Here is a 26025-nt window from a genome sequence, read left to right as displayed (position 1 = left end):
TAAACATAAAGGAGCGGGACACTCTGCCACACATGCATATCAACTTTTTCCCCCAACACTCACTATGACCATCTGGCAAAGATATCTGTCTGCATGATCTGTTACATTTGTTTAAAGCTTCCATTATATTTTTAATTATATATCTTTAAATACTTCATACACAATGAAGGCTGAAGTTATCTTCCAATTATAGGTACTTAGGTTCTAAGACAATTTAAAATATGTGTATTATTATATTAATTGTCATTATGTTTTAGTATTCAAGTTTTATTTAATTACATTTGTACATTTATTTGTATGTATTTACATACAATTTTTACATACAGCCTGTCAAACAATACTAAATTGATCTCTGAAAAAGGTACACTGGTACTGCAATGGATAACAAACGTATAGAGGATACTCCATGAAGTTAATGGAGAGCTGCTGCTGGTCCACAAAGAATAGCCGAATAACCAATGAGTCTCCAAAGTGGGTTGTTTACTGTGATCCTCACGACAGAAATATTTATAGCACTCCATCTATGTATCCATTACAGTACCAACATAGTCCACAATGTACAAAAAATGTTTTAAAAAAAAAAAAACAGTTGCAGTCTACCAATGGCTCCTACCATCATACCTGCTCCGTGTCTGTTAGTTCTGCACTGTAGTGCCACTGCAATGCAGTTTAAGATCATTTACTGTGGATGAAAGTCTTAACCCCCAATTAAGGAGTTTAACTTTCCATCCATTTACATTACTCTTCACTCCAAACTGATATACATTGCAGAAATATTATAATTTAGAAAAAGTGCAAGAAAATAAAAAAGCACGAGTGTGCTTTTCATAGATAGGCAATAGGTTATTGCCTATTGTTTGCTTTCTGTGGATGCAGCCACCAAATCCGTCATCTAAACTCACTTAATTAAAATCCAAAAATATTTTCTTCCAAACAAAATTACATCTAGATGCATAATCTGACAGAAAATGTGTTCATTCATTTTTTTCTTACCTGTTTTCTAAAGATGATAAAAGGTTCCAGAACTGTAGTACCGTAATAGGTTACCAAACTACATACAAACAATATATTGATGTCAAGCCGACTAATATTTAGTAAATGACTGCATTCTTGTAGACTGATTATATGTGACACTAATATTTTCCAGAGGAAATCAGAACTTTGGCCTATTCATATTTATTTGCTGGGGAAGTACACATACTTTGAATGGGTACTGCTTTCTTCCTCAGGAACACCAAAGTAAACTTGAATTATGCATTTCATACAAAAATAAGTTCATTAGATACCACCTGGCTAATGAGACTAGTCCTGTAGCTTATTAAGATTGTAACACAGTAGGGAACTGACCCAAATCAGATGCCAATAGCCGAATCCCCCTGGATTATATCAAAAACTTTAGTTACACAGGTAATTTTGTATCCAAATTATACATGATATTGAGTTGTTTTATCAAACCTTTTCTCCAATTTATCCTTGGCACAAATGTTTCAGAAAGTGGGACATGTACACAGCTTATACGTATGGCAAGCTCCTCCATATAATCACCAGATTTTGATACTCCGAATAACCTGTGGTAAAGAGTGTCGCAAACAATTATTTTAAAATTGGGCGAATGGTTCTATAGATGATCAGTATGTAAATGTGCAAGCAAAGACGGATGGAGAAGCTCTTCTTATATACCCAGATTCTGATACATAGGGTGTTCTAAAGAAGGTCCCAACCAAGTTTCTTCAAAACTGGACAGGAGGTTGCTAAATTATATGTTACTACGTACAGTACATTTCTATTATTTTCATCCCCTGCAGGACAATAAAGCTTAGCCATTCCTGAAATGTTTGTCCAAATTGCCTAAACCATTGCTAGTAAAGTTTTATATCATTATAAGCCCAGTAAGTTACTTTTTGTTCACTATGTTCAGGCACTATTGAGACTTGACCGCTGAACTTGTTTATCAATTTAATTCAGGACTAATAAGAAAAGAAAAATGCATAACATACCTGAATAAAACAGAGGATCACTTGTTGATTCCACAGCTCCCCTCAAAGAATGTAACAATATAACACTAGCATTTTTTCATATTTGTTTTTTTAAAGCTGAAATGAGGAAAATATGCATATTGCTGTTTTTCATAAAACATTTAGTTTGGGAAGTTACCATAAAGGGTTCTGTAATTGAAAGAGATGTGGACCTCTAACTGGGAACACTTGTGGCAAATTCATTAATGTTAAGAAATGTAAAGTATTTCATATTGGGTGTAATAATCCATGTTACAAGTATAAAATGAACAGAATGGAAATAGACGAGGAATTTGAAAAGGATCTTGAGGTTACAGTGGAATCATTAAAAGTATCTCGCCAGTGTGGTGGGGCAATTAAAGGCAACTAGAATGTTAGACTATATTGCAAAAAGCATGGGATACAAGTCTAGATGTTATGCTAAGATTATACAATGCCCTAGTTAGACCCCACCTACAATAAAAACTGCAGTTTTGGTCATCTCACAACAAATAAATAAATAAATAAATAAAAAGTCCACGTTCCACTCAAAGCTACAGGGCAACTAGGCTGGTCCCAGGACTTAATGGTATGAGCTACAGGGACAGGTTCAATTCAATCTTCAGGCAAGAAAAAACAAGGAAAAGAGGGGGCTCTAGTTTGTTTCTGTATATATGTGTTAAACCTAATGATTGGAGGACTGTTTGCCCCTAGGTTTACACAGTTAATTGGTGAAGGGTACTGATAAATAACACACCACATTCAACATAACCTGATCAGGAATGACCAAATGTTGAAATAAGGTAGCATACATTTCAGTAACGGGAGCAAAACATAATGTGAACAGGGCCATTGAAGATTATACAACAGTCAAATAATGTGTCATTTGCATGTCACTTCAGCACCCATCTTAAATAACCAACAGCAAATGAACATAAACTTTACAAAGAAGTAATTATTACCATGTTTTGCATTTTCCAAAAAGATACAACTACGGCTACAAAAGACAGCCACTGAACACACGCCCATTGCAGCTCCCAGAGTAATCCACAGACCAACACGGGCTGCAAGATAATGCAAATTAAGTCAGTGGAATACAACAATAGGATAACACTAAAAAAATGGAAGAAAAAGCAAGCAATATTACCACTTACAGGCATAAAGCTAAGGGACCAATCTATCTTTAGGTCAATTGGACCAGAAGACACAAATGCCTTCTCTGCACCACCATACATCCCTTCAGCACTATGACCTACAGAAAACAAGCAGGGGTCTTGTAAATAAACTTCACAAAAGAAATGCATGCCCCACCTCCTTAGTCAGAACCCTTACCAAGCCTTTGTTTTCCTGGAATGCACTGCCTACTACAGAGGCTGTCTGATAGCCGGTTTGACTCACATATAACAACACCATAGAGGAAGTAAATCTGAAAGAATGAACCAGTCAACCAATAACAAATTAAAAAGGCAGGCCAGGCAGTACTGTCAATTTATAACCTCTTTAGAAACACATGCACCGTTGTAAGCATTTTTTTCTTGATATAAATTCAGTTAGTTGGAAAGAAAAATGTCACAGTTCCTAAATCTTACGAGCGATTTGCAGCTTGTATAGTAATCTAAACCACCCACTGTGGTACAAGATCCCACACAAATATTACACTATTACCTGTCCTTTCAGTGCATCCTGGCCCCTTGTGAAGGGAAACATTTTCACTTCAAACCTCTTCAGATAGGAAGGGAACAGCACTCTTTTATTGCTGGAGACTGGATGAAAGATGGTCAAGTACTAATCATCAGAGTTCTCACAGCTAGAAAGGATAGAAAATAGATAGCACCAAAAATCAGCCATAACTATAATTATTATATTTTGTAGCAGAAATGTCAAATTCCAGCATCTTACCTGACCACAACAACATCCCATGTTGAAGAGCTATTCATGTCAGCAGAATAGGTTGCCCAGCAGTTCTCCAAAAACAATTCAGCCTGTGGATCCCTGCTGTACAGGAGTTCAACTTCAAAATACAAGGGTCTCCTTAAGTACTTCACAACAGGGTAATCCTGTTCCATAGTAGACTTGCTGTAGGCTGAATCTGCAGAGAGAAAGAAGGGAGAAGTTATAGGTAGAAGCACACTATTGCAGCATCTATATAATTTTAATTTCCAAGTCATAACCAATCGCATGACGATCACAAGGTCACCCAAGCCAGGCTGGACTACAGGTGCAGGACTATTCTGGAACAAGAACTGTACTACTTTGGTGTCATAGACCAGAGTGACAGGCAACTCGCAACCTGGAAAGAGAAGATGGGGTTAGTAGACTTTCATGCTCATAATTTTAGACTATTTCTATAATCCTTACTGGTAAGATGTGAAGAGCACTTAATTCTCGTAAGTCAGGTGGCTGTCGTCAAACTGTAAGAGAAATCACAAGAAGGTTTGTAATGTCTTTATGCAGCATATGTAATGCCATATTTGGTACACTTCTATCAGGAGTGACTTTTTGTCAACTGGACAAGCAGATGAATATGATGGCGCCATTTTACAAGTCGCAACTGTTCACGATGCAAAACCAAAGAACGCCTGCCCTACAAATTACTAGAACGCCAGCCAGCGCTCGTGTCTTCGCATCACTCTTCCGCATACAGAGAAGGGAGTCACTTATAACCGGGAAGTGGAAATGACGAATGTTCACATTGAAGTACACCAAAACGAAGATGGCTGTGGCCAAGAGAAGAAAAGTTCAGTTGAGACCGTTGCTTAGATGGCTTCAGAAATGGATCCTGTCTGCCTTGGACATTTGGATTTGGATTAGATACAAGAGTTAAGGGAAGTATTGCAAAAACAAATACTGCTGGTATGCCAGACTTTTTTTTGCCACCACTTATCTGTGGAAGTTTTAGTTTGTAAAGAAAAATGTCAAGCCTGGTCTCATTTCAAAGAATGATTTGTCTAGTTTAAAATAAAAACTTGTAATTTAGATTCCTTTTTTTAAATCCAGTTTTAGCAAAAAACTACCAGGAATCTACAGAAGGGTTCTAGAAGTATTCTGGGGTCTAAAGGGTTAACATGTTTAGGAACATCCTGAAAGATCACTTGAAAACTAGAACTAACCTTTCTAGTTGTTCCACAGGAGTTGACATTGAAGTAGAAGACTGCACTGACAGAATCAGACTGAAGAGGTTTGCAACTAGGATCCCTTAGTTAGTTGACTTGGAAACAGGCTGGGGACAGATTCAAATTTCACAGCAAAAGCCGCCATAGTTCCACTGGTGAAGCAATCTGAAATATAAGATTGGAACCCAGGTTAAGGAAACAGATTATAGCACCAATATCACTTCATTCAACCTTTTGCCATTGTACTGAATGCTTGGTCTATAGGATAGCTACCAATCGTCTTTGTAGGGAAACTGCAGGACAGAGAGACGGAAGTCACCACAACCATGGTCTCAATATTGTTAAATGTCAAGTCAAGCCAGCTTCTCATGTCTGAAGAATTGATCACCTACTGAGACAATACATCCCATAAGTAAGGTGTTGGACCCAAAAGAAGTCACATGTAAAAACGCCACACTTACTTCATATATGGCATCAATTGAACTGTATGGCAATCATCCAGAAATTGGTCGAGTTGGCATTATACTTGTACAGGGCAAGCAGACTCATTAATAAAACAAAAGCCTTGCTAGTTTGGTTCTAGTGTACTGCAGTCAGAACTCCACATAAAGTTTAGGGTCGGAGTAATTTACTCTCCAGTTTAGACACTGAGTAAAATGCAACGTCACCTTTAAGTCAGGGGCAACTTTCAATAAATTCTGTACACACTTTAATGCTAACTTACAGGGTATACATTAACTAAAATGTTACATTTTAACTAAACTGTACAAAAACAATTCTTATTTGCTTTGACCTCAAATATGAACCGAACTTGAATTCTCTTTCCAACACTAAAGTTAGAATGTACTTAGATGGCCTGCATGCACCTATCATATATTTCAAAAGCGATACTGTATCCCTGATGGCCTTGCTATATAATTATAAAAACACCAAAACTCTCTCCAAACACAGGATATTGCATTTATTATATAGATTTACCTTCCAAAAATGTGGTTGATGGGAACCAATACAGCACAGAGAAATCTAGAATACAAAAATTAAGAATTCAGTTGCTTATTCACCATTCTAACACACACAGCAAGCACATGGGTTTAATATTTTATTCATTGAAAACCTGGACTTATAGGTCACATGTTTCTGACAATTCCCAGGCAGGTAACAAGCAACGTTAGTGTAGATCACTACCAAGAATCGGCTGTTGACATTCATTTAGATTCAAGTATTCACCGAAAGAGAAAGGCGCAAATCCAGAGCAATACTGCGATTGCTTTACATTCAAAGAAACGATGACTTCCATATTCCAAAAGTTCACAGAAAACCGTAAAGCATGAAACACATTAAAATTGACCAGGGGCGTTTTCTTTGTGCAAATATATCCCCTCTTGAAAAATTGGACTACCAAAAGTTACATAAATTCTTCAGACTGAGTGTAGCAAATGGAGGAGCGATTCCTTCATCAGCCCAGCTGAGACATGAATACTTACCTAAAGTTGCCGAGTATCACAAGCAGGAAATTATGGAATTGGTAAAATAGTCTGCTTGCTTGTCAGTGGTCACTGACGAGTCAACTGATGCCCAAGATCTCGCTTAATACAGAAATCTTTGCCTTACTGACACTCCCAGATACACTGAATTTATTAACCTGGCAGCTGGCTTAGTTTGTTTCAACAAAACAAAACAAACAAGAAAAAACACACCAGCTGCATCAAATATTTCTGCTAAAGATTGCTAGGTCCAGTACAAAAAGGGACATTTCACACGTTTACATTTGTTTGATAATTCACTGTTGGTGAAAATAATGCCTTCAAAAAGATGGACAAATAAAAGTCAACTTTTTTTTTGCTTTATGAAGACAGTATGTTTCAATTGTGAAATATCTACTTTCACCTGAAATAAGCCATTTCTTAGCCTTAAATACCACCTGTAGCAAAGTAGTTTGCAGTGCACCAGTGCAGTGGTGATGCATTGCTCAGGATAAACAGACACAAGACAGTTCCCGGTAATAAAGCTCTTTATTTAGCTGGGTTGTGTACCGGCAACACTTAAATAAGCACAGGCTCTACACATCAATGTTTATCATTCCATGCAAAACAATGGGGTCATTCCTGAAATACACACACACACAACACGATCACAAGTCCATAGTGAGTGCTCGAGGTGTAGGTGGTGAAATAGAAGCAATGTGCATGGGAGGAAGTCCGGGTCTGGAAACTGGCCAATTAGCAACAGCTCCTGGATAGTTTAGCCATCTAACAATGACAGATACTAGAAAGGACAAAACAGTCACGGTGAGTACACATGTTTTTCCTCATAGGTCATTCTCTCTGTCACACACAATGGTGTACGGTGAATCGAGGAATCCCCAGCCGGCTTTACCCTACCACACCCCGGTGGTGCTCAGCCCATTTTTGCACCACCCACTGGGAACTCCTGGCCAAAGCGGGTAATGACATAGCCGGGATTCAAGACCAGCTCGATCCCATTATAGGATGCATCCTGCACTCTGGGAAGAGGCTTTTTCCAGATGACCCACACAGGAACCCAACCTGAAATACTTTTACTGTAAAAAGAACAAGCAGTGATGTACATGTCAGTAACAAAATATTGGGACTACACCCATGTAATAATTAGTATTACCTGGTGAAAATGTATTGATTGACAGGGAACTTAAAACACCAGAAGTAGGCATACCATTGGATAAACCATGTGATTTACCAGCAAAAGCAGTTCAACTTCACACCAAATACAAGTCTTGAAACGTACAATTAGCCAACGTAAAAATGTGGAAAACCGTTAAATCAGTAGAATACTGAATAATCTGTCTATTAGCTCTACCTAATCCTATTCATTTCCACAAAATACGAGAGATTACATACCAACCAAATGCATCTGGTAATACATTAAACCAAGGATTTACCCAATTTCTCAAATTTATAATCTCTCGTAATCTGTTTATGAAAGAACTCCTCTGTCCTGTCATTCTCATGAGTTTCCTAACACTAATGGGAGCTCCTATGATGACTGTCTAATTAATACAAATAATACTAACAAAACCTAGGGCAACCTGTAGTTATGTTTAGTGTCCCGTGCTGTGCTGCGGGTTTATAAAGAGGTTTAGGGTGCTGTGAGATAATTAGCTAATTGGTGGTTTGTCTGCCTCTTACTCCTGACTTCCTCAAAAAAAAAAAAAAAAAAAACTCCAATGAAAAATAAGTGCATGTGGTTATTAAATTGTACATTTTGCTCCCAGCAAGGGAAAAAAAAAATTATCTTAACAAATTAAAACAAACAATTTATTTAATTTGGCCAACTTCACCTTTGCCGTTCCTCTACCTCAACACTTCGCATACTGTAACTGGCTACATAAGCATTGATTACGTCCTTCCACGTGACGTTGCTGCGTGCGTTGGAACTGTTGCCTAGCAACCATTGACAGACTGCGTGCGGTGTGAGAAAATCACTCCGGCAACAACACGGAAGTTGGCTGCGCAAGTGCCGAGGCGGCGGATCTAATTAATGTGTTTTTTTTTTTTTTTGTTGTTGTTTTTTTTTAAATGTAATTCTTTGATAAAGAAACTCAGAGGGGCCGCTACCAAACCTCAAAAGGGGCGCCATTGGACCGCTGCTTTAGTTTCTGGATTATCAGACTACAGAGTCAGTTTGATGTAATTGTTGAACATTAACGTTATTGTAACAGTATACATTACTTATCACAGATTAGTACAGTATGTTTAATTTACTATTAATTGCTATTTTATATTGATTAATTTATTTATGTGGGTAACACTTACAAATAAGTGTCAGTAATTCATGATAAATTGTTTGAACTAATTTATCAGCATGATAAAATAGGAATTCATGATGAATACAATTCTAATTATATAAAAATAATTCCGTGTCAGCAATTCATCATGAATTACATATGAACACTTATTTTAAAGTGTTACCATGTATTTAATATAGCGTTGACAACGCTGTTCACAGTTCTTTGTATAAAGATACATGTCGTTTCCCTCCACTTGGGGGCAGCAGGCTTTTTAGTATCTCTGACCTCTGCATCGTCTGTTTGGTTCACAGCCGCAGCACAAAGCAATATCCTCTACAAACTGTTCTCAGGAGCAGATTTGTAAAGGTTAGGGTTAGGTTTTAGGGCTGGGGTTGCTTAAGGTTAGGTTTGGGTTTGGATTAGGTCAGGGTGGGTGAATGGAGAGGTGACGAGCTTGGGAAGTGAAAAGTGCAAGTGCTTGGCAAATGCCCTAGAACAGGGGTGTCAAACTCCAGTCCTCGAGGGCCTCAGGATCTTCTGGTTTTCATTCCAACTTAAGATCTCAGTTAACATTACTGATCTAATTATTTGTTCAATTTGAAATATTTAATATTGTTCAAGGTCTTTTACAGTTGATGGTTTTAAAAATACACTTGATTCAAGGTACGCTACCTATGAAACATTGAGGCCTGAAGAGAAGTGTTAAATGTGTCCAGTTAATCATATAATTAGACCAATTAAGTAATTGAGAGCTCGGCTGGAACGAAAGCCAGAAGACACTGCCAGAAGTTTGACACCCTAGAATCATCTGATGCCCTGAGGGCAGTTTCTAGTGGGTATTTCTTTCTGCTACAAGCCAGCCTACCGCAGCAACTTTTCAGAGCTGTGCTGGGCTGTGCAGGATCTGCACAGATTTCAGCGGGTGGAGCTTAGTGACGTCACGCAGCAGCCCTCGATAAACGCGCAACTATGCAGAACATTACAGATCTGTGCAGATCAGCGGAAATCTGCGCTATAAAGAATACGGCCACTGTTTCTGTGTTTGCTTGCTAAACCCTCAGCGTGTGGGCGTACTGGTACTTATTGGTCTCGTCATTTATGCAGAGAGGCAGGCTTGCGATTATTGGCAACTCAATTAAAAATTGCATTTTTTTAAACTTGAAACAAGACATTTACAACGCATAATGTGTTGCATATGAATTTAGAATAAAACCACAACTTTACAAAAATGGGGCTCTTTGTACGCAGCTGGGGATGATCCCGAGGTAGTATCGAATTAGCTAGTGCCCTACGCAGTTTAGTACGCAGCTCAGTTCTAACTGCAAGTTCGTTGAAATTGACCCCATATGTTTTCATAGCTCCACCTGACAGCAGAACAGGTTTAGAAACACCCTGTGCACTCAAGTCTCAATTATACACAACTCATAGCCTATAATGTGACTATATTGCTTCCACAGCTATAACAAACAGTATATCAATCCAGTCGTGGAAACTGGTGTAGCCCTTGGTTTCTTAACAGCATAGTCACATAGGCTATGCATTGTACACAGCAATACATAATGATTTTACATTACAGCATTTTTAAGCTGTTATATTGTCGCACTAGCTAGTATTGGCTCTTATCACATGACGAGGGTTTTGTGTTATGTGAGCTCAGTACATGGGTTAGCTGGTAACGAATAAAGTACATTCGCCACAGTGAGGACACTTGTCAACAAAGTACTTAAAAAAAAAAAAAATCCATATAAAAACTGATTAAAAACAAACTTGAATTACTCTGATTAAAAAGCATTGGTTTAAAATGTTATTATTATTGCCAGATGAGAGGAAGCAGTGTCGAATCAAAACCTACCCAGCTGCCTGATAGTTTTACTTGCAAAAAAGCGACACGTCACTAAGATTTTCAGCAGCAACAGAGGTGGGAAGGTAATTTTAACGACGTAAAGAAGAGAAACCGAACTTAAAACAACATGGGTAAGTTATTCAAAACTAATCTGACTTTAAAATTCCACGCGGCATATTGAATTGTGTTTAATCAAGTACAATGTGAATTTACAGTTGCACTTTTCACAACCAGGAAATGGACGTGGTTTGCTGGCATTTGTGTGCCAGCACCACATCATCGTGTGCTTATTTTTAATTGTAGTAGTTGGAGTTGGGGATATGACATTAATAATTGTTGTGGTTATTGGCAACAAATCCAACACATGTGCCTGGTGAATGTTATTTTAATTGATGAGATATTTTTCATCTTGTTGAATAGACTGAAAAGTTACATACCTTTTATAGCCATGTTCTGTACAACATAATTGCTGAGTATGTGAATGTGCCCAAATATAAATTAATAACAACAACTACTAAGCGTTTTTTTAATTTTTTTATGTAGGCATGTTTTTATGTCGATGTTTTCTAAGAATGATTTCCCTTAAAACGGTTCTCAAAGGAAACAAAATAGTAGGAGCCCTATGGGGAGTGAATAAATAGGGGGACAAGGAAGCAACATTGATGCGGGGGGTCGTACGGTTAAGGATCATAAAAGGCACCTTCCAGCAAAACGTGGCTACATGTTATTGATACGGAGGTCTAGTAAGTAAAGTGACAGGTGAAATATGTGCAGTCTGAAACACAGTAATAATATGAGAAACGGCTATTGAACATTATTTATGAGGGATAAACCTGCATTGTAATTAAATGCATTGTACTGTTTTATTTTCTTTACAGAAATAAACAATATAATAGATTTCTTGCTTTGCCCTAGGTTTTGTTCTGTGAATACTGTTTGATCTATGAACCACAGTTATTTCTGCCGCACTAAAGTTATGCATGTAAAGATGTACCGGTATTTCTTTTTAACTTACTTACTTTTTTGGTAAGGGGAAGATCAAAACAAGGGGTCCACTTTAAAATTTTGGTTAAATCAGAATGTATTTGTCTTTTCATTGATGACAACAATTTGCCTCGGAGCAAGACATGTTCGGTTTAATAATTTTTAAGTATCATTTTTAATATTAGCGATATCTTAGCTTCCACATGAAACTTACAACTTTTTGGATTATTATTATTATTATTATTATTATTATTATTATTATTATTATTATTATCTAGAAGCAATATGTTCGCTATCTCTGTACTTTTGAATGAATTTAAAACCCATTATTATTTATTATTATTATTATTATTATTATTATTATTATTATTTTTGTAACTCGACTTTTATTTTGGTTCATTATGGTTCTAGTTCTTTTGAAGTTTTCAAATCTACAAAGCTTCCTTGAAATCAACATAGTCATATTCATATGTAAAAGGCCAGCATTATACTGTAAAGTTTTGTGCCCTGCTCATTGAGGACTGATCTGTTAATGTCATACCTGTGTGGTTTTCTTTTGTTCTAGACAGGGCCGAAAAATCAGTCTTTATGGCATATGTTTCCTATACAGAGACATTTACTCCGCTTTAGCCTTTAAAAGAATCTCCTGGTTGTTTTATGGGTGGAATCATTAGAACATATTATTATTTTGTTCCACAATTCAACATTTACTTGCAAGTCATCATATTTGATGTAAATTGCTGCAAGGATGTGCATTTGATTAATATAGAATCCTGCAAAATGTTGTCAAGAATCAAAAGTATTGAAATTAAACAATATTGCTTCTAAACAGGTGACAAAAAAAAGTTTTGTACAATAGTAGGTGGGCATATGTCATTGCAGTGTTTAGTTAATCAGTGTGCATTAAACTGTAGATAGTTGCTACTATTCACAGCAGTATTGCAGATTATGTATGTAGCACATTAACTGAATATATCTTGCTATATGACAATAATATCTCACTTTCTTATCTTCTTCAAGGTCTCTTCTTCTCAAGGCTTTTCTCTGGTTTATTTGGGACAAGGGAGATGAGAATCTTGATTCTTGGTCTAGATGGAGCAGGAAAGACCACTATATTGTACAGACTACAAGTTGGGGAGGTTGTCACCACTATCCCCAGTGAGTATCTGCTTCATTTACTAATTGCTATCTAACTTTTTTCATTTAACACAGATTGCACAGATAAGTGGGAGCAATGGTGACTTCTTTTCCAATAATTTTATATTTTGCAGAATCAGTATAGACTAGACCGGTAGACGAAGAGCATGCTTTGAAGTTCTGTCTTCGGTTATCAAACATTTATGGTCTCAATTGTGTATCCTGGGGGGAAAAAAAAAAAAAAAAAAACATATTGTATTAATTAAATAACTATGGTATTAGCTGTTTCATTTAAAATCATTTTCTTTTTTTCTTTCTTTAGCAATTGGTTTCAATGTTGAAACAGTGACATATAAGAATCTTAAATTTCAAGTCTGGGACTTGGGAGGACAGACAAGTATCAGGTAATTCATTAAAAGCATAAACTTGGATTGTTACCCTTACAACTCCAGATGTAGAAATGAAGGTGCACGTTAGGCACCAGATTTTGAAATAATTTGAATTGCTATTTGTAGAAAGGAAATAAAGCATAAATCAATAATACATATAACATTCCCCTATGTGGCAGCAAAACATAAGTAAAATAAGACACACACACTTTTGATTTGTACTTTTAATTTTTTATGACTTAAAAAAAAAAAAAAAAAATAAAAATATAACACAAACATACACAAAGATTTTTAATAAATATAATGCATACAAAGATTTCAATAGAATAGAACATTATAAACAGGAAAACATAAATATGCAAGATTTGTGATGAATAAAAAAAAAAAACATAATGACGCATACTCACTTATTTTGTTGGTGTGTGCACACAGAGGAATGTGAGCATCTTGAAAGCATGTAGAGAGGAACGGCGGGTGGATTAGTCTTTTGCTGTATACTCTGGTGCAAAATTAAAGGATGGTTTTGGCTCCAGGTCTTCAGCGTCTTTTTCACAAAATAAAATTGTTTTCAAAACCACCCGATCGTGCATTTTTTTATTTTTAAAATTTTTTTTTTTTTTTTTATTTAGGGTGTCTGAATCAGTCTTGTAAGTTGACACATTTCGTTTGCAGTAACAGCAAGCAAGTTATACCAATATAAATTAAAAGTAGTCAAGTAATACTGTAAATAAACTGATCCAAAATGAAAGTAAATACTATATAAACACCTTTAGATCGCAGATGGTTTGCTGCTGTATCTTCCATTCTTCTTAATGCACTCACAGATGAAATAAGGCATATTTGCGCAAAATGCGATTACACCAGGCTGTGCGCAGCTCAAAGGGTGTCTGCTCAGAGGGGCGCTTTGTTTACATTGAGGAGTAGAACGTCCGCTCCACAGGATAACTGCTACAGAATCCTTCAACTGCAGGACGGTGCCTGTGAAGGCTGTGCCCAGCCAGGACTGTCATAAAGACCTGGAGTCTCTGAGAGGCCTGGACATGGGGAACAACAACAGTAGGTTAGTTTAGGGGACGTTGATCCCAACTAGTATTGAGAGGGTTTAGTAGTGTAGTAGATTCCTGGAGCGGGATGTCCCTTTTAATGAGAATATCGCTCGCCTTGTGTGGCAAAAGTTTATTTTTAGCTTTGTTTTGTTTTCTTTATTAATTCTCACACTAGGGCTTCCATTGCTGGTACCCTAGTGGCAGCACCTGTGTTGATTAAATCTACCTGCCTGTGTGGCGTGTTAACACCCAATGCTGTGTTATTCAGTGATGACCCATGCACGTAACACCTTCCCCTGTTACACAAGCCAAGAGAGATTCTTGTAAAAACTATTTTGGGTGATTGTGAAAATTGCTGGAAGTAGTAGTATAGTAGTGCTGTCCATTAAGGTGAATAGCCCAGGTCAATTACCAATTGAGAGCTACATTTGTGCCATGCACAAGTAATATTTGGGATGTTCAACTGCACGTGCAGTGAGATAGTTTGCTTGAAGATTAGATTTAGAAAGCCTAGAGACCTTCTGTGTCCTTTATATTTAAAAAAAAAAAGAAAAAGAAAAAACAACAAAACAAAAAAACAAAAAACCACAAACTGTGTTGTCTGTCACTAAAATAGCAGTTCAGGAGCTCCTCGACTTACAGTGCACAGCACTTATGACTCATGCATTATTACCCTGCTTCAACTTTGTGATATCGATACGGCATTTACAACACGGCGAGACAGGAGCGATGCATCATGTGCGCATGCTCGGTGCCCGAACCGCAGTACCTGTCGTGGTCGCCTTGACTCAGCCACTTAGTGTTTTTTTTTTTTTTATGCATGTTACTGTTTTTTTAGAATTTATTTGCCCTTAACAATGCCTGATAAGAGCAGTTGACTCAAAACGAAACCTAACCTGTGAACTCTGTCACAAGGGGCTTAACTTCAGGCGATTGTATTTCTGGCTAGGAGTACCGCATACACAGACTGAATACGTTATTGGAAAGCGCCTACTCTGTACTTTTAAACAAGCCAGGTAGATGGCTTTTACGGTGCCTGAGAAATATGCGCATAACCACTGGGTCACCGGCGCCCTGAAATCAACGGGCTGAGTGTAAAGAGTTAAATAAATGCGTGAGTACAATATAACGGGTCATTTTTGTAAAAATATGTTGTCTAGTCAAACAGTCAGGAACGTAACCCTAATTTATAACATTGTTCCTATGGGAAAATGTGCTTTGACTTACAACGCGGCTTTCAGGAACCAGTTGTGTCATGTAAGTGCGAGGACTGCCTGTACTATAGAAATATATGTGCTGTGAATGATTTAAGTAGTGTAATTTTCTTATATCTTTTAGGCCGTACTGGCGTTGTTATTACTCCAACACTGATGCAATCATTTATGTAGTGGACAGCTGTGATAGAGACAGAATGGGGATCTCCAAGTCAGAACTGGTTGCCATGTTGGAGGTAAGGAAACCGTGTAGTTTCATGAAATTCTACATTTACAGTAAATAGTACAGTAGGCAGCTTTGTATATGTAAAATCTGAATAATCCTTATTTTGCTTTTCTGAAAATGTTTTGTAAATAAAATTGGCAAGGATAAATGAACAGTGTGTGTATATATATTTATAAAATGGCTTGGATAAATTAAGTGCTGTGATTGGCTGAACAAGATCACGTGACCGTGCGTTAATAATTGTCTTACCGCACGGCTATGACATCATAGACCAACTTACTTACCTGATCTATTAATATTACTACGCCTTAATAGTAACAATTATCTAAACAGTGTTTCTGTAGGTAAAAATGTCAACATGCAACTGAAACAGCATTTAAATCACTCAACAATCTTTTTTTTTTTTTTTCATCTCTTACTAAGAATTACAGAACAATTGGAAAACATACTGTGGTGTTTATTTAGTTAGAGAACAGAACAAAGAAAACTCCGAGGCAAGCAGTAGCAGTAACACTATTCGAAAGCCATCTGAGAAATCATCACGCAAGTCTCACTCAGCACGTACTGTATATGCAGCAGCTGCATCTACTTATTAAACTGAATAGCGCCTTATAAAACTGACTAGCGAGTATGCAATATTTAAACTCGACACAACAGATACATCTCACCACTACACTCCAATCTCATAAACATATTTATACCAAAGTTAAAATCTCTCCTGCTCTCTGCTGACACAACCGTTGAGCTTTTAAACAAGGTTGGATTCAGTATAGAATTCTATTGTGCTCGCCGCGGACGGGAAGGACTGCAGCACTGTGCAAATTATCTGTCAGCTTCTCTTGAAAAAAAAAAAAAAAACACTTGGAAGCCCCTCCCCTCAAGTGCCAATGCAGTGCAGTGTTCAGCTGTTCCTTGAATCCTTGAATCCTCCCTCCCATCTCCCTCCCTTCCTTCCATCAGTCTGCTTTCAATTCACAAATGTCATTTCATCTCAAAAAATGTTACTGTAAATGGCAATGGGCGTGTGGGTTATTTCTTATATATATACACACACATATACAGCTGAGTGTTTGAAAATCAGGGTTATTCCACCAAATCTGAACTCTTCCTAAGTTAAAACATTAGTATTGTGTTGTTTAAAAATGAATATGAACTTATTTTCTTTGCATTATTCAAGGTGTGACAACACTGCATCTTTTTTGTTGTTTTGACCAGTTGTAATTTTCTGCAAATAAATGCTCTAAATGACAATATGGGAGAAATGTTGTCAGTAGTTTATAGAATAAAACAAAAATGTTCATTTTACCCAAACACATACCTATACATAGTAAAACCAGAGAAACTGATAATTTTGCAGTGGTCTTTTAATTTTTTCCAGAGCTGTGTGTGTGTGTGTATATATATATATATATATATATATATATATATATATATATATATATATATATATATATATATATATATATATATATATATTATGGTGAGATTTAGGCACTTTAAAAGTACCTAAAATGTTATTGTGCGTCTTGTTGCCAAATCAAAATGTTTGAAGTGGTTATATTTGTTTAAGTCTAATGATACAGATTTCCTTACGGCGTTGGGGATACATATCTCCTGTAACAAGGATATTGTGGCAACACCCGTACGTACTTAAACTAAATGGTTATATTCTTTATTACAGGAAGAGGAACTCAAAAAAGCTATATTGGTGGTGTTTGCAAACAAACAGGATATGGAACAGGCTATGACACCCACTGAAGTAGCAAATTCACTTGGTTTGCCAGCACTAAAAGACAGAAAGTGGCAGATATTTAAAACGTCAGCAACTAAAGGCACTGGATTGGACGAGGCAATGGAATGGTATGCTGCACAAAGTCTGATGTTTTATATATTTTTGAGGTCTGTAAAAAAGCAGACGCAGCAAAAAAAAAGAATGTATGCCTGCTTTAAATCCTGATCCACAAACAAAACGTGTGATACCCAAATGATTTTGTTTTTTGGTGGCTCGTCTGGACGTTCAAAGAAATTACAACTAGTTTCATAAAATCCTTAAAGCATTCTAGACAGATGTTTAAAAACAGACACACTGCTTAACTATGCCAATGCATACTTTTGACTGAAAGTTACATTTTAGAATATATATATACACACACACACACACACTGAGTATACAGAACATTGGAACACCTGCTCTTTCTATGAAATAGACTGACAAGGTGAATCCAGATGAAAGCTATGATCCCTTATTGATGTAACCTGTTAAATCCACTTCAGTCAGTGTAGATGAAGGGGAGACAGGTTAAAGAAGGATTTTTATGCCTTGACACAATTGAGACATGGATTGTGTATGTGTGCCATTCAGAGGGTAAATGGGCAAGACAAAAGATTTTAGTGCCTTTGAACGGGGTATGGTAGTAGGTGCCAGACGCACTGGTTTGAGTGTCAAGAACTGCAACGCTGCTGGGTTTTTCATGCTCGGCAGTTTCCCTTATGTATCAAGGCTGGTCCACCCAAAGGACATCCAGTGGTCGAAAACAGCTCACTGATGAAATAGCCCAAAGGAGGCTGACACGAATTGTGCAGAGCAGACAGGCTACAGTTAGTCAACTGACAGTCCAGTACAACATTGGTGCCGAAAGACCCATAAAAGAATGCACAACTTGTTGTACCTTCACACGAATGGGGTATGGCAGCCGATCACCTAACAGAGTTCCACTTCTTTCAGCAAAACACAAGAAACTGCGGTTGCAGTGGGCTAAGGAACGAAAACACTGGACACTGGAGGATTGGAAAAACATTGTCTGGTCTGATGAATCCTGGTTCCTGCTGTTTCACGCTGATGGGAGGACTAGGGTATGGAGAAAACCACATGAGTACATGCATCCATCATACCACATGTCAACATTGCAGGCTGGTGGTGGTGATGTGATGGTGTGAGGTGTGTTTTCATGACACACATTGGGCCCCTTGATAACAGTGGATCAGCGTTTGAATGCCACACGATATCTGAACTTCATTGCCAATCGGGTGCATCCCTTCATGGCAGCAGTGTATCCATCTGCTAATGGATTTTTTCAGCACGATAATGCCCCATTCCACAAGGCTAGGATTGTCCAGGAATGGTTCAACATTCAGCTTACTGGCCTGCCCAGTCACCAGATCTCAATCCAATTGAGCATCTGTGGGATAAGATGGAACGAGCTATTCGGAGAAGAGATCCACTATCAGCCAACTTGATACAACTGTGGGAAGCATTGGAATCAACGTGGGCCAGCATCTCTGTGGAACGCTTTCGACACCTTGTAGAGTCCATGCCCCGACGAAATGAGGCTGTTCTGAGAGCAAAAGGGAGTGCAACTCAATATTAGGATGGTGTTCCTAATGATTTGTATACTCGGTGTATATGTGTGTGTGTGTGTGTATATATATCTATGTATATTATTCATAGTAATATATAACATACATACATACATACTTACATACACACTCACACACACACACACAAACAGACACACACACACAGACAGACAGACATATACACATACACACAGACAAACATGATTTATAAATTTAAAAAGCAGCTTTCTGAATATCTCTTCTCTGATCTATTTGCAGGTTGGTTGAAGCACTGAAGACCAGACAGTAAAAACCTTCTTTAGGCATTACAGTAAACCCTGTGTTTTGAAATATCCTCACTTCTTTCTGTTGTTACCTCCTGTGTACCGAGTGTTGTTGGTATTTTGTTTTTAAACACGAACACCCTGGTCGTTGATCAACTGCGTTGTTTTTCCCCAAAGTCATTTCACTGACTCACGAATGTGAATGGGGAAATTTTCAGTTTGCATTATGAATGTCCTCTTGCCCCATACTTCTGTCTAAATAGAAGTCCCTCCTCAGCCACATTGCTGTCTTCTGAATTTGTAGTGTTTATTTACACAGTTTCAGATGTGAGCTGTGATACTTTGGAAGCAATGACCCGTGACTGTGATTTGTGTTTAAAAAAAAAAAAAAAAAGAGTTCAGCAACGGTAAGTAGTGATAATGTTGTTAAATAAGTTGAAGGGTCTTCTGTAATACTTTAATCTTGTTGTTTCAACCCCTTTGACCTCGTCACCTCTAATTACTTCCAGTAAGAAACCGTATAAACAGGGGAGCGTGTTCACGGGTTAAAGGCAGCATCCTTTTTAATTCAGATTACAGGGAAGTGAAACTCATCCAGTTAAAGTGAACATCGAGAGAACATTGGCATGATGACCTGTGTCTGACATAAAAAAACATAAAAACCCATGGATCCTGTCGTATTCCATGTATGACAGGATCCATGGCAACTGACGTAAACACCACTCTGTACTGTAAACTACTTATTTTTATTCCTTTCGTTGCAGTTTATGTACCGGTGTTAATTATTTTATATTTATGTGCATTTGTTATTTTTCCAGTTCATGTTAGGCTTGCTTTTTGGGGTATTGTCAGTTTCATGGGAGAGATTTTGGTTTCTGGTCATCTGTTTCCTATAAGTTTTTGTTTGTATTCAGACACTAATGCACACCCATCTGTAGTGATTTTTACTCCTGGATTTTATGTTTATTTATCGACATTTACAGTAGGGGATGGCTTATGTAAAATGTGAAGAATTCATGAAAATCAATAAACCGTATAACATAATTGTTGTGTTCTGTTTTAATATGTTGACAGTTTGAGTCACTAAGTCAAATTTAAATGTACTATTATAGATAGTTAAATGATATACTGTACTATTATAGTTAATAATATATGCAGTATGGGGAATCTGAGCGGTTCAGTAACTTTTCAGTGCCATTAAATTTTGACTACAAGGTTGCATGTTGATTCCTGTATGTTGGTAGAGACCAAAGCTTAATGGCTTTTGCAGTCAGTGTTTCCGAATGATCAATGCTTGAAAGGAAAAGGCTTTTTTTGTACTAACTTTTCAGAACACTTCACAAACACTAAATTCATTATCAGTATGGTATGACAGATTGAGAAAACATGAGACGACTAAACTAAATGAGGCAACATTTGTGCACTAACTAGTGGTTACACCACTGCAAACCGCATATCTAATTGTGATATAAACCGACTTAATGTAGATAGATAAAAATAAGAATTTTATGAGCCACATATTTATAAATATTAAGAAAGCTGCTTATCCAGTTGTAAGGAAACTTGCTTTGGACTGGATTAAGAAGGTTAGAGTTTATATTGAGATCCTTTCTGTCTGTTTATTGTTTACATGTGCATATGATGGATGTGGGTCATAGTGAACGCCTGAATGTTGATGCTGCTAGCTTTGTATTTTAAGAGGTGGGTGGGGTGCTACTAAACTGAGGGACAGGGTTTTTTCTGCTAGAAAAGTGTGAAGGACAGTTTTTTTTTTCCAGTGAAAGTGAAGGGCAGGGTTTTCTCACTAGAAAAGTGCGTGTCCTTCAATGTTCTTTGTGTGCAAAAGACAGTATTTATTACAAAACAGTAATTCACAACTGGATTTTATCTGTCACACATGTTTTTCAACAACAACCTTGGAATACTTATTTTTAATATCACAATGAAGCTTTTACTTAGTTTACTAAGGGTAAAGTGAGTATTTTAATTTGATATATGTTTTTTTTCTAAAATTTAATTAAATACCTTCAGAAATAAATCATAGGGTAGGTGGTAAAATGTATTGCCTAACTACGAAGATGGGGTACATTAAGTGTGAGTGTGTATGTGGTTTCTAAGTGATAATGGCAGAAAACTAAATGCAATTGAGAGTATGTCTAGTGATGGAAGTGTAGGAACTGGGAGAAAATTCAGAAGTGTGGTTATGAATGTGTTTCACAGAAAAAGTTTGACATCAGCACTATCAATGAAACATAAGCCAGATGGCAGAGATACTGTAGAGCCAGCGTTCACACAACTGCGTTTTACACAACTTAAACCTATGTACTGCTTAATAGTTCAAGCCAATTTCAAATCAATAATTAAAACATTTCTAATTGAAGTCGGTTTGTTGCTTTACATGCTGTCATATTGTTCATTGAATAAAATACTACTAGTTAGTGAACTAGCCTTTTTCTAGTACCCTGATTACAGAAAACTTCCAAGAACTTTGTTCTTTTCTATAAATCACATCTCTATTGCTGTTTTTAACTTAGTTTGGACTGCAGCCAATTTAGAAAAAAAATACTGTAAGACATTTATGTTATTGCCATAGTTATTACAAATGTAGTTAGTGAAAAATACTGTGGGTCTTATAATAAAGTAATACAGTAGACTGCAGCTAATAGAACACCCCTTGGGAAGCAAAGAGTTCTCTTAATCGAAATGTTCTTTAAGAGAGTTGACCACCAGATAATATGAATCAATAAATAAATATTTATTACTTGTCATGACGCACGTGCATCAGCGTATGTAATGAATAGAATAAGTAAAAGAAAAGCAATAGGCAAGTGTGTGCTAATAATCTATAATAATAAAGTAACAGACAAACTAACTGTCAAACTAAATTTAACACAGCACTCCCACATGTTAAAACATGGAACAGTAGCTCTAGATTAATTATGAATACCTGTCCAGAAATGCACAAAATTATTTAACAGAATGGTGAAGCAACTCACCTGAATGGAAAACAGGTTTGTTTCAGGAGCTCGAACAATTTCCTACTTTTTGTAACAAGAGCTTTGTGTTTTGCTGTTTGTTTACATGTCGTTTTGTAGCGATGAGGTGCACTCCTGGAAATTAGATTACAAAACTTGTCGATGATATGACGGCGGATCTGGAAAGATTTAATAAACCAATCGGCGTGCCTCAAGACACTGTCGAGATGATCACAGGTCATTTTTGAGAAGATTGAATAAACCATTTGACTTTAAGTTTGACGATGATGATGAATTATTAGGTTACAAAACAGTATTGTATCAGTTGTGAACAAATCACTTTCAGTGCCAAAAAGGTGTTCTTTTAAGTGAAGTTCCTGTTCCTTTAGGCAGAGCAAATCTGTTTTACCACAAGGGTGTTCTCTTAGACAAAGTGTTCCTATACGCAGAGACTACTGTACATTGCACGTACTTCAAAACAAGTTGTATTTATCTAGTACAATTAGGAAAAAGGTAATATGATGAAACAAAATGGATTCTTCAATTACATGGGAGCAGAGATTATAATGAGATAGAAGTCCTTTTTTGTCTGAGGTTACTTAGGGTGCATCCTTACCCAGGTATATAATGAAGGCATATCAGACAGCCACCAACAAGGAGCAGCATACTCACAACTGAGCACAAGCCACACTCTCCATATAGTATCCAGAAACATCATTTTTACAGGTCGGTAACTGGAATATTGATTTAGCATGGTATCCACACAGCTACGCAAGGTAGTAACTTACATCTATACACAATATTCTATTTTTTGAAAAGGTAAATGCTTTTTTAAAATGTTTATTGTTAAATAGTTTGTTTGCTCCATTAAAACGTAAGTGCATGCCTTCCAAATCTAATACATTGCCAGGTTAGAGTCACATTCCCAGGCATGGGTAAGGTAAGGTCATTTAGTAGTTGTTAGAATCGCGGGTTTCTTCAAATTACTAAATCTTAAGTGATTGCGAATACAGTACATGTTTTCAGTTCTGTACTGACAATAAACCTCAGCTTTTTGGTACTCTTTGTAGCATGCTGGTTCTGGGGATGTTGATTTTTGTCTTCAGCTGGAGTTTCAGCCAGGCCAAGTCTCTTTGCACAGTGACAAGTCACATGCTGTATGTGGAAAAGGATGAGCGCAGGTACTGTATCGCGATCAGCACCACTATCTGTGCAGGATATTGTATGACAAGGGCAAGAAGTGACTGTTAAAAGGCTGTGTTGAATAATGAATGTGTACTAGAATGAAATTCTGGTATGAGTTCAAACAGTTCTGTGGCCCCAGTTGTAGGACCCCAGCTGCTCTAAAAAACATTGTCTTCAGATACAGTAACTTCTCGTAGTCCAAAGCTGGTCATTCATGGCCGGTTTTATCTCTAGTATTTGTAATGTGTAATGTTGAATACTATAGCTACTTTGGTTTGCTCAAGATGACATGTTTTTAAACTTGATGTGGCTACCTGGAGCTGTGGTCCAGTAAGTTCCTGTAAGTAAGCATTGCTATCACACTGCCTCACTGTTCTGTTTTGGTTAAAATGATACTTGTATGCTACTTTCCAGTTGTGAAAGAGTCTCTTGTCTCATGAGTAAACCAAAGCGAACTATTTGAAGGAAAACAATACTAATATATTAGGAGGACACAGAACCTTCTAAGGTTATTTACTGTCAAAACAATAAGGAAGGAATTGATTAATTAATGATGCTTTGCTAAGTGAGTTTGGAAAGTGTAAATAGTTTGTGTTGGGTCAGATAATACAATGTGCTGGACATGTTCCAAATGCATATATTTATTGTTTTTTTTTTTTGTATCTGTTTTATTGATTAATCCCAATGTGAAGATTCTCCTATCCAAGACTCCCCTTGCCCAGAGTGCCTATATGCACAATGATGTCAATTATGTGTCAATTAAAATCCTAGGATGCCCCAGCAATGTCTACCCCTTCTACAGATTCGCTGTGGCTCTCAGCTGCAGATGTTACCAATGTAACTGAGACACGATTGACTGTGCCGAGTCAATTGCTTTATTATTATTGATTTGATAAGTGCCTTCATATCAGATTTCAAGACAGATTTTGCAAGTCATTTTCAGATGAAAAAATGCATGAATTATTTAAAATGTAGATTACTGAGTTTTCAATAAAAAAGTTGCAAACGTTTTACTGTTTTATTTATTTTTGTTATACATTCTATCTATCTGTCTATATATTTTTAACAATTTGGAGGGATACTTGCTACAGTGGATTACAGAGTCGTCTAAATACAGTATTGTGACCAGTACAATTTTAGTTTTGCAGGACCAATACAGATATTAGAAAATAAGCGAGAAACATAAATACAATATTAAAATCATGGACAATACAGATTAAGCCAATTACTTTGGAAACTTTTTTTTTTTTTTTACATCTCATTGAAAATACTGTTTACCCCTTAAGAAGGGGAATGGGGGCTGGGTGGAGGACAGGTGTGGGGAAACAGCTTCTGTAGGCTCTGAACCTTCATCCGGTCAAAGACAGTTGGCATAATAACTGTTACGGAACATCATTCAAATTTACTGCCCATTAAAAATGACCCCGTTGCATGAAGGTGCTCCAAAAGGTTATACAAGTAGGCCCATTATTATTTATTCATAATAATACCTTTATAACTACCTTATATACCAGTTTTTTTTTTTTTTTTTTTCAGTTACAAAAATAAAATTAAAATATTCTCAGTGTTAATTGAAAAAAAAAAGGGTTTGTATTGAAAAGTTAACATTTAGGTCTGAAATTAACTCACAGAGTAAATGACAACACATGATGCTGAATACATTGTTACTCCCTTATAAGCAGCTCCTATTAGTAAACCTACAGACTCAGGTGTGACTTACTCATGCTATGTTAAGTACAGCCAGTTACTCAGAAACGATTTACCAGAGGCATGATTGTTTAAATTTCTGGCCTCTGGTCATTTCAGTAATTTACCTAAACAATGGAAGTTATGAAATCCAGGACGGGTTGCAGGCCTAGTGCAAGTTTTAAACCCAACAGACAGTATTAAGGGTTATTAAGGGTCTGTGATTAGTGATACTGTCGTATATGTGTCATATATATGATAAAGATAAGCAAAAAAGGCTGTATAAAATCAACAATACAGGTAATGAGCTATATTGTAATTGTCCAACATGTGGAATATATTGTACTTTATTAATGATTTAAGGGAATCAACCAAAATTACACATTTCTCAAATTATAAATTAATTTCCCAAAAAATGAAGTGTCACAATTATTGGCACCCTCCCTTTGGAAGGGTAAAGGCACTGAGCCTTTTTCTATAATTTTTTGTGATTGGAGAACACATTGGAAGGGAGCTTAGACCATTCCTCCATACAGAATCCTTCGGTCTGCACTTATGGACTGTCCTCTTCAATTCAAACCACAGGTTTTCAATGGGATTCAAGTCCGGAGACTGAGATGGCCATTACAAAATGTGGATTTTGTGGTCAATTAACCATTTCTTTGTGGATTTTGATGTGTTCTTGAGGTCATTGTCTTGCTGGAAGATCCACTTGGGCAAAGTTTCAGCCTCCTGGCAGAGGCAACCAGGTTTTTGGCTAAAACATCCTGGTACCGGTAGAGTTCATGATGCCGTTGACCTTAACAAGGGCCCCATAACATCAAAGATCCACCACCATATTTTACAG

At 36.9% G+C, this 26025-nt stretch overlaps 1 protein-coding gene across 1 annotated transcript; it reads left to right on the top strand.

Moving 5' to 3' along the window:
• Positions 1 to 10737: 10737 nt before the first annotated feature.
• On the top strand, positions 10738 to 20376 carry LOC121318425 (ADP-ribosylation factor-like protein 1). The gene is made up of 6 exons (XM_041255068.1): positions 10738 to 10847; positions 12721 to 12858; positions 13160 to 13241; positions 15611 to 15722; positions 17394 to 17572; positions 19328 to 20376. The coding sequence occupies exons 1-6, from the start codon at positions 10844 to 10846 to the stop codon at positions 19356 to 19358; spliced, it is 546 nt and encodes a 181-aa protein (XP_041111002.1). The 5' UTR covers positions 10738 to 10843; the 3' UTR covers positions 19359 to 20376.
• Positions 20377 to 26025: the final 5649 nt, after the last annotated feature.

This window comes from Polyodon spathula, chromosome 7, assembly GCF_017654505.1.
Source record: "Polyodon spathula isolate WHYD16114869_AA chromosome 7, ASM1765450v1, whole genome shotgun sequence".
Taxonomy (NCBI): Eukaryota; Metazoa; Chordata; class Actinopteri; order Acipenseriformes; family Polyodontidae; genus Polyodon; species Polyodon spathula.
This window is presented reverse-complemented; position numbering and strand designations above follow the sequence as displayed.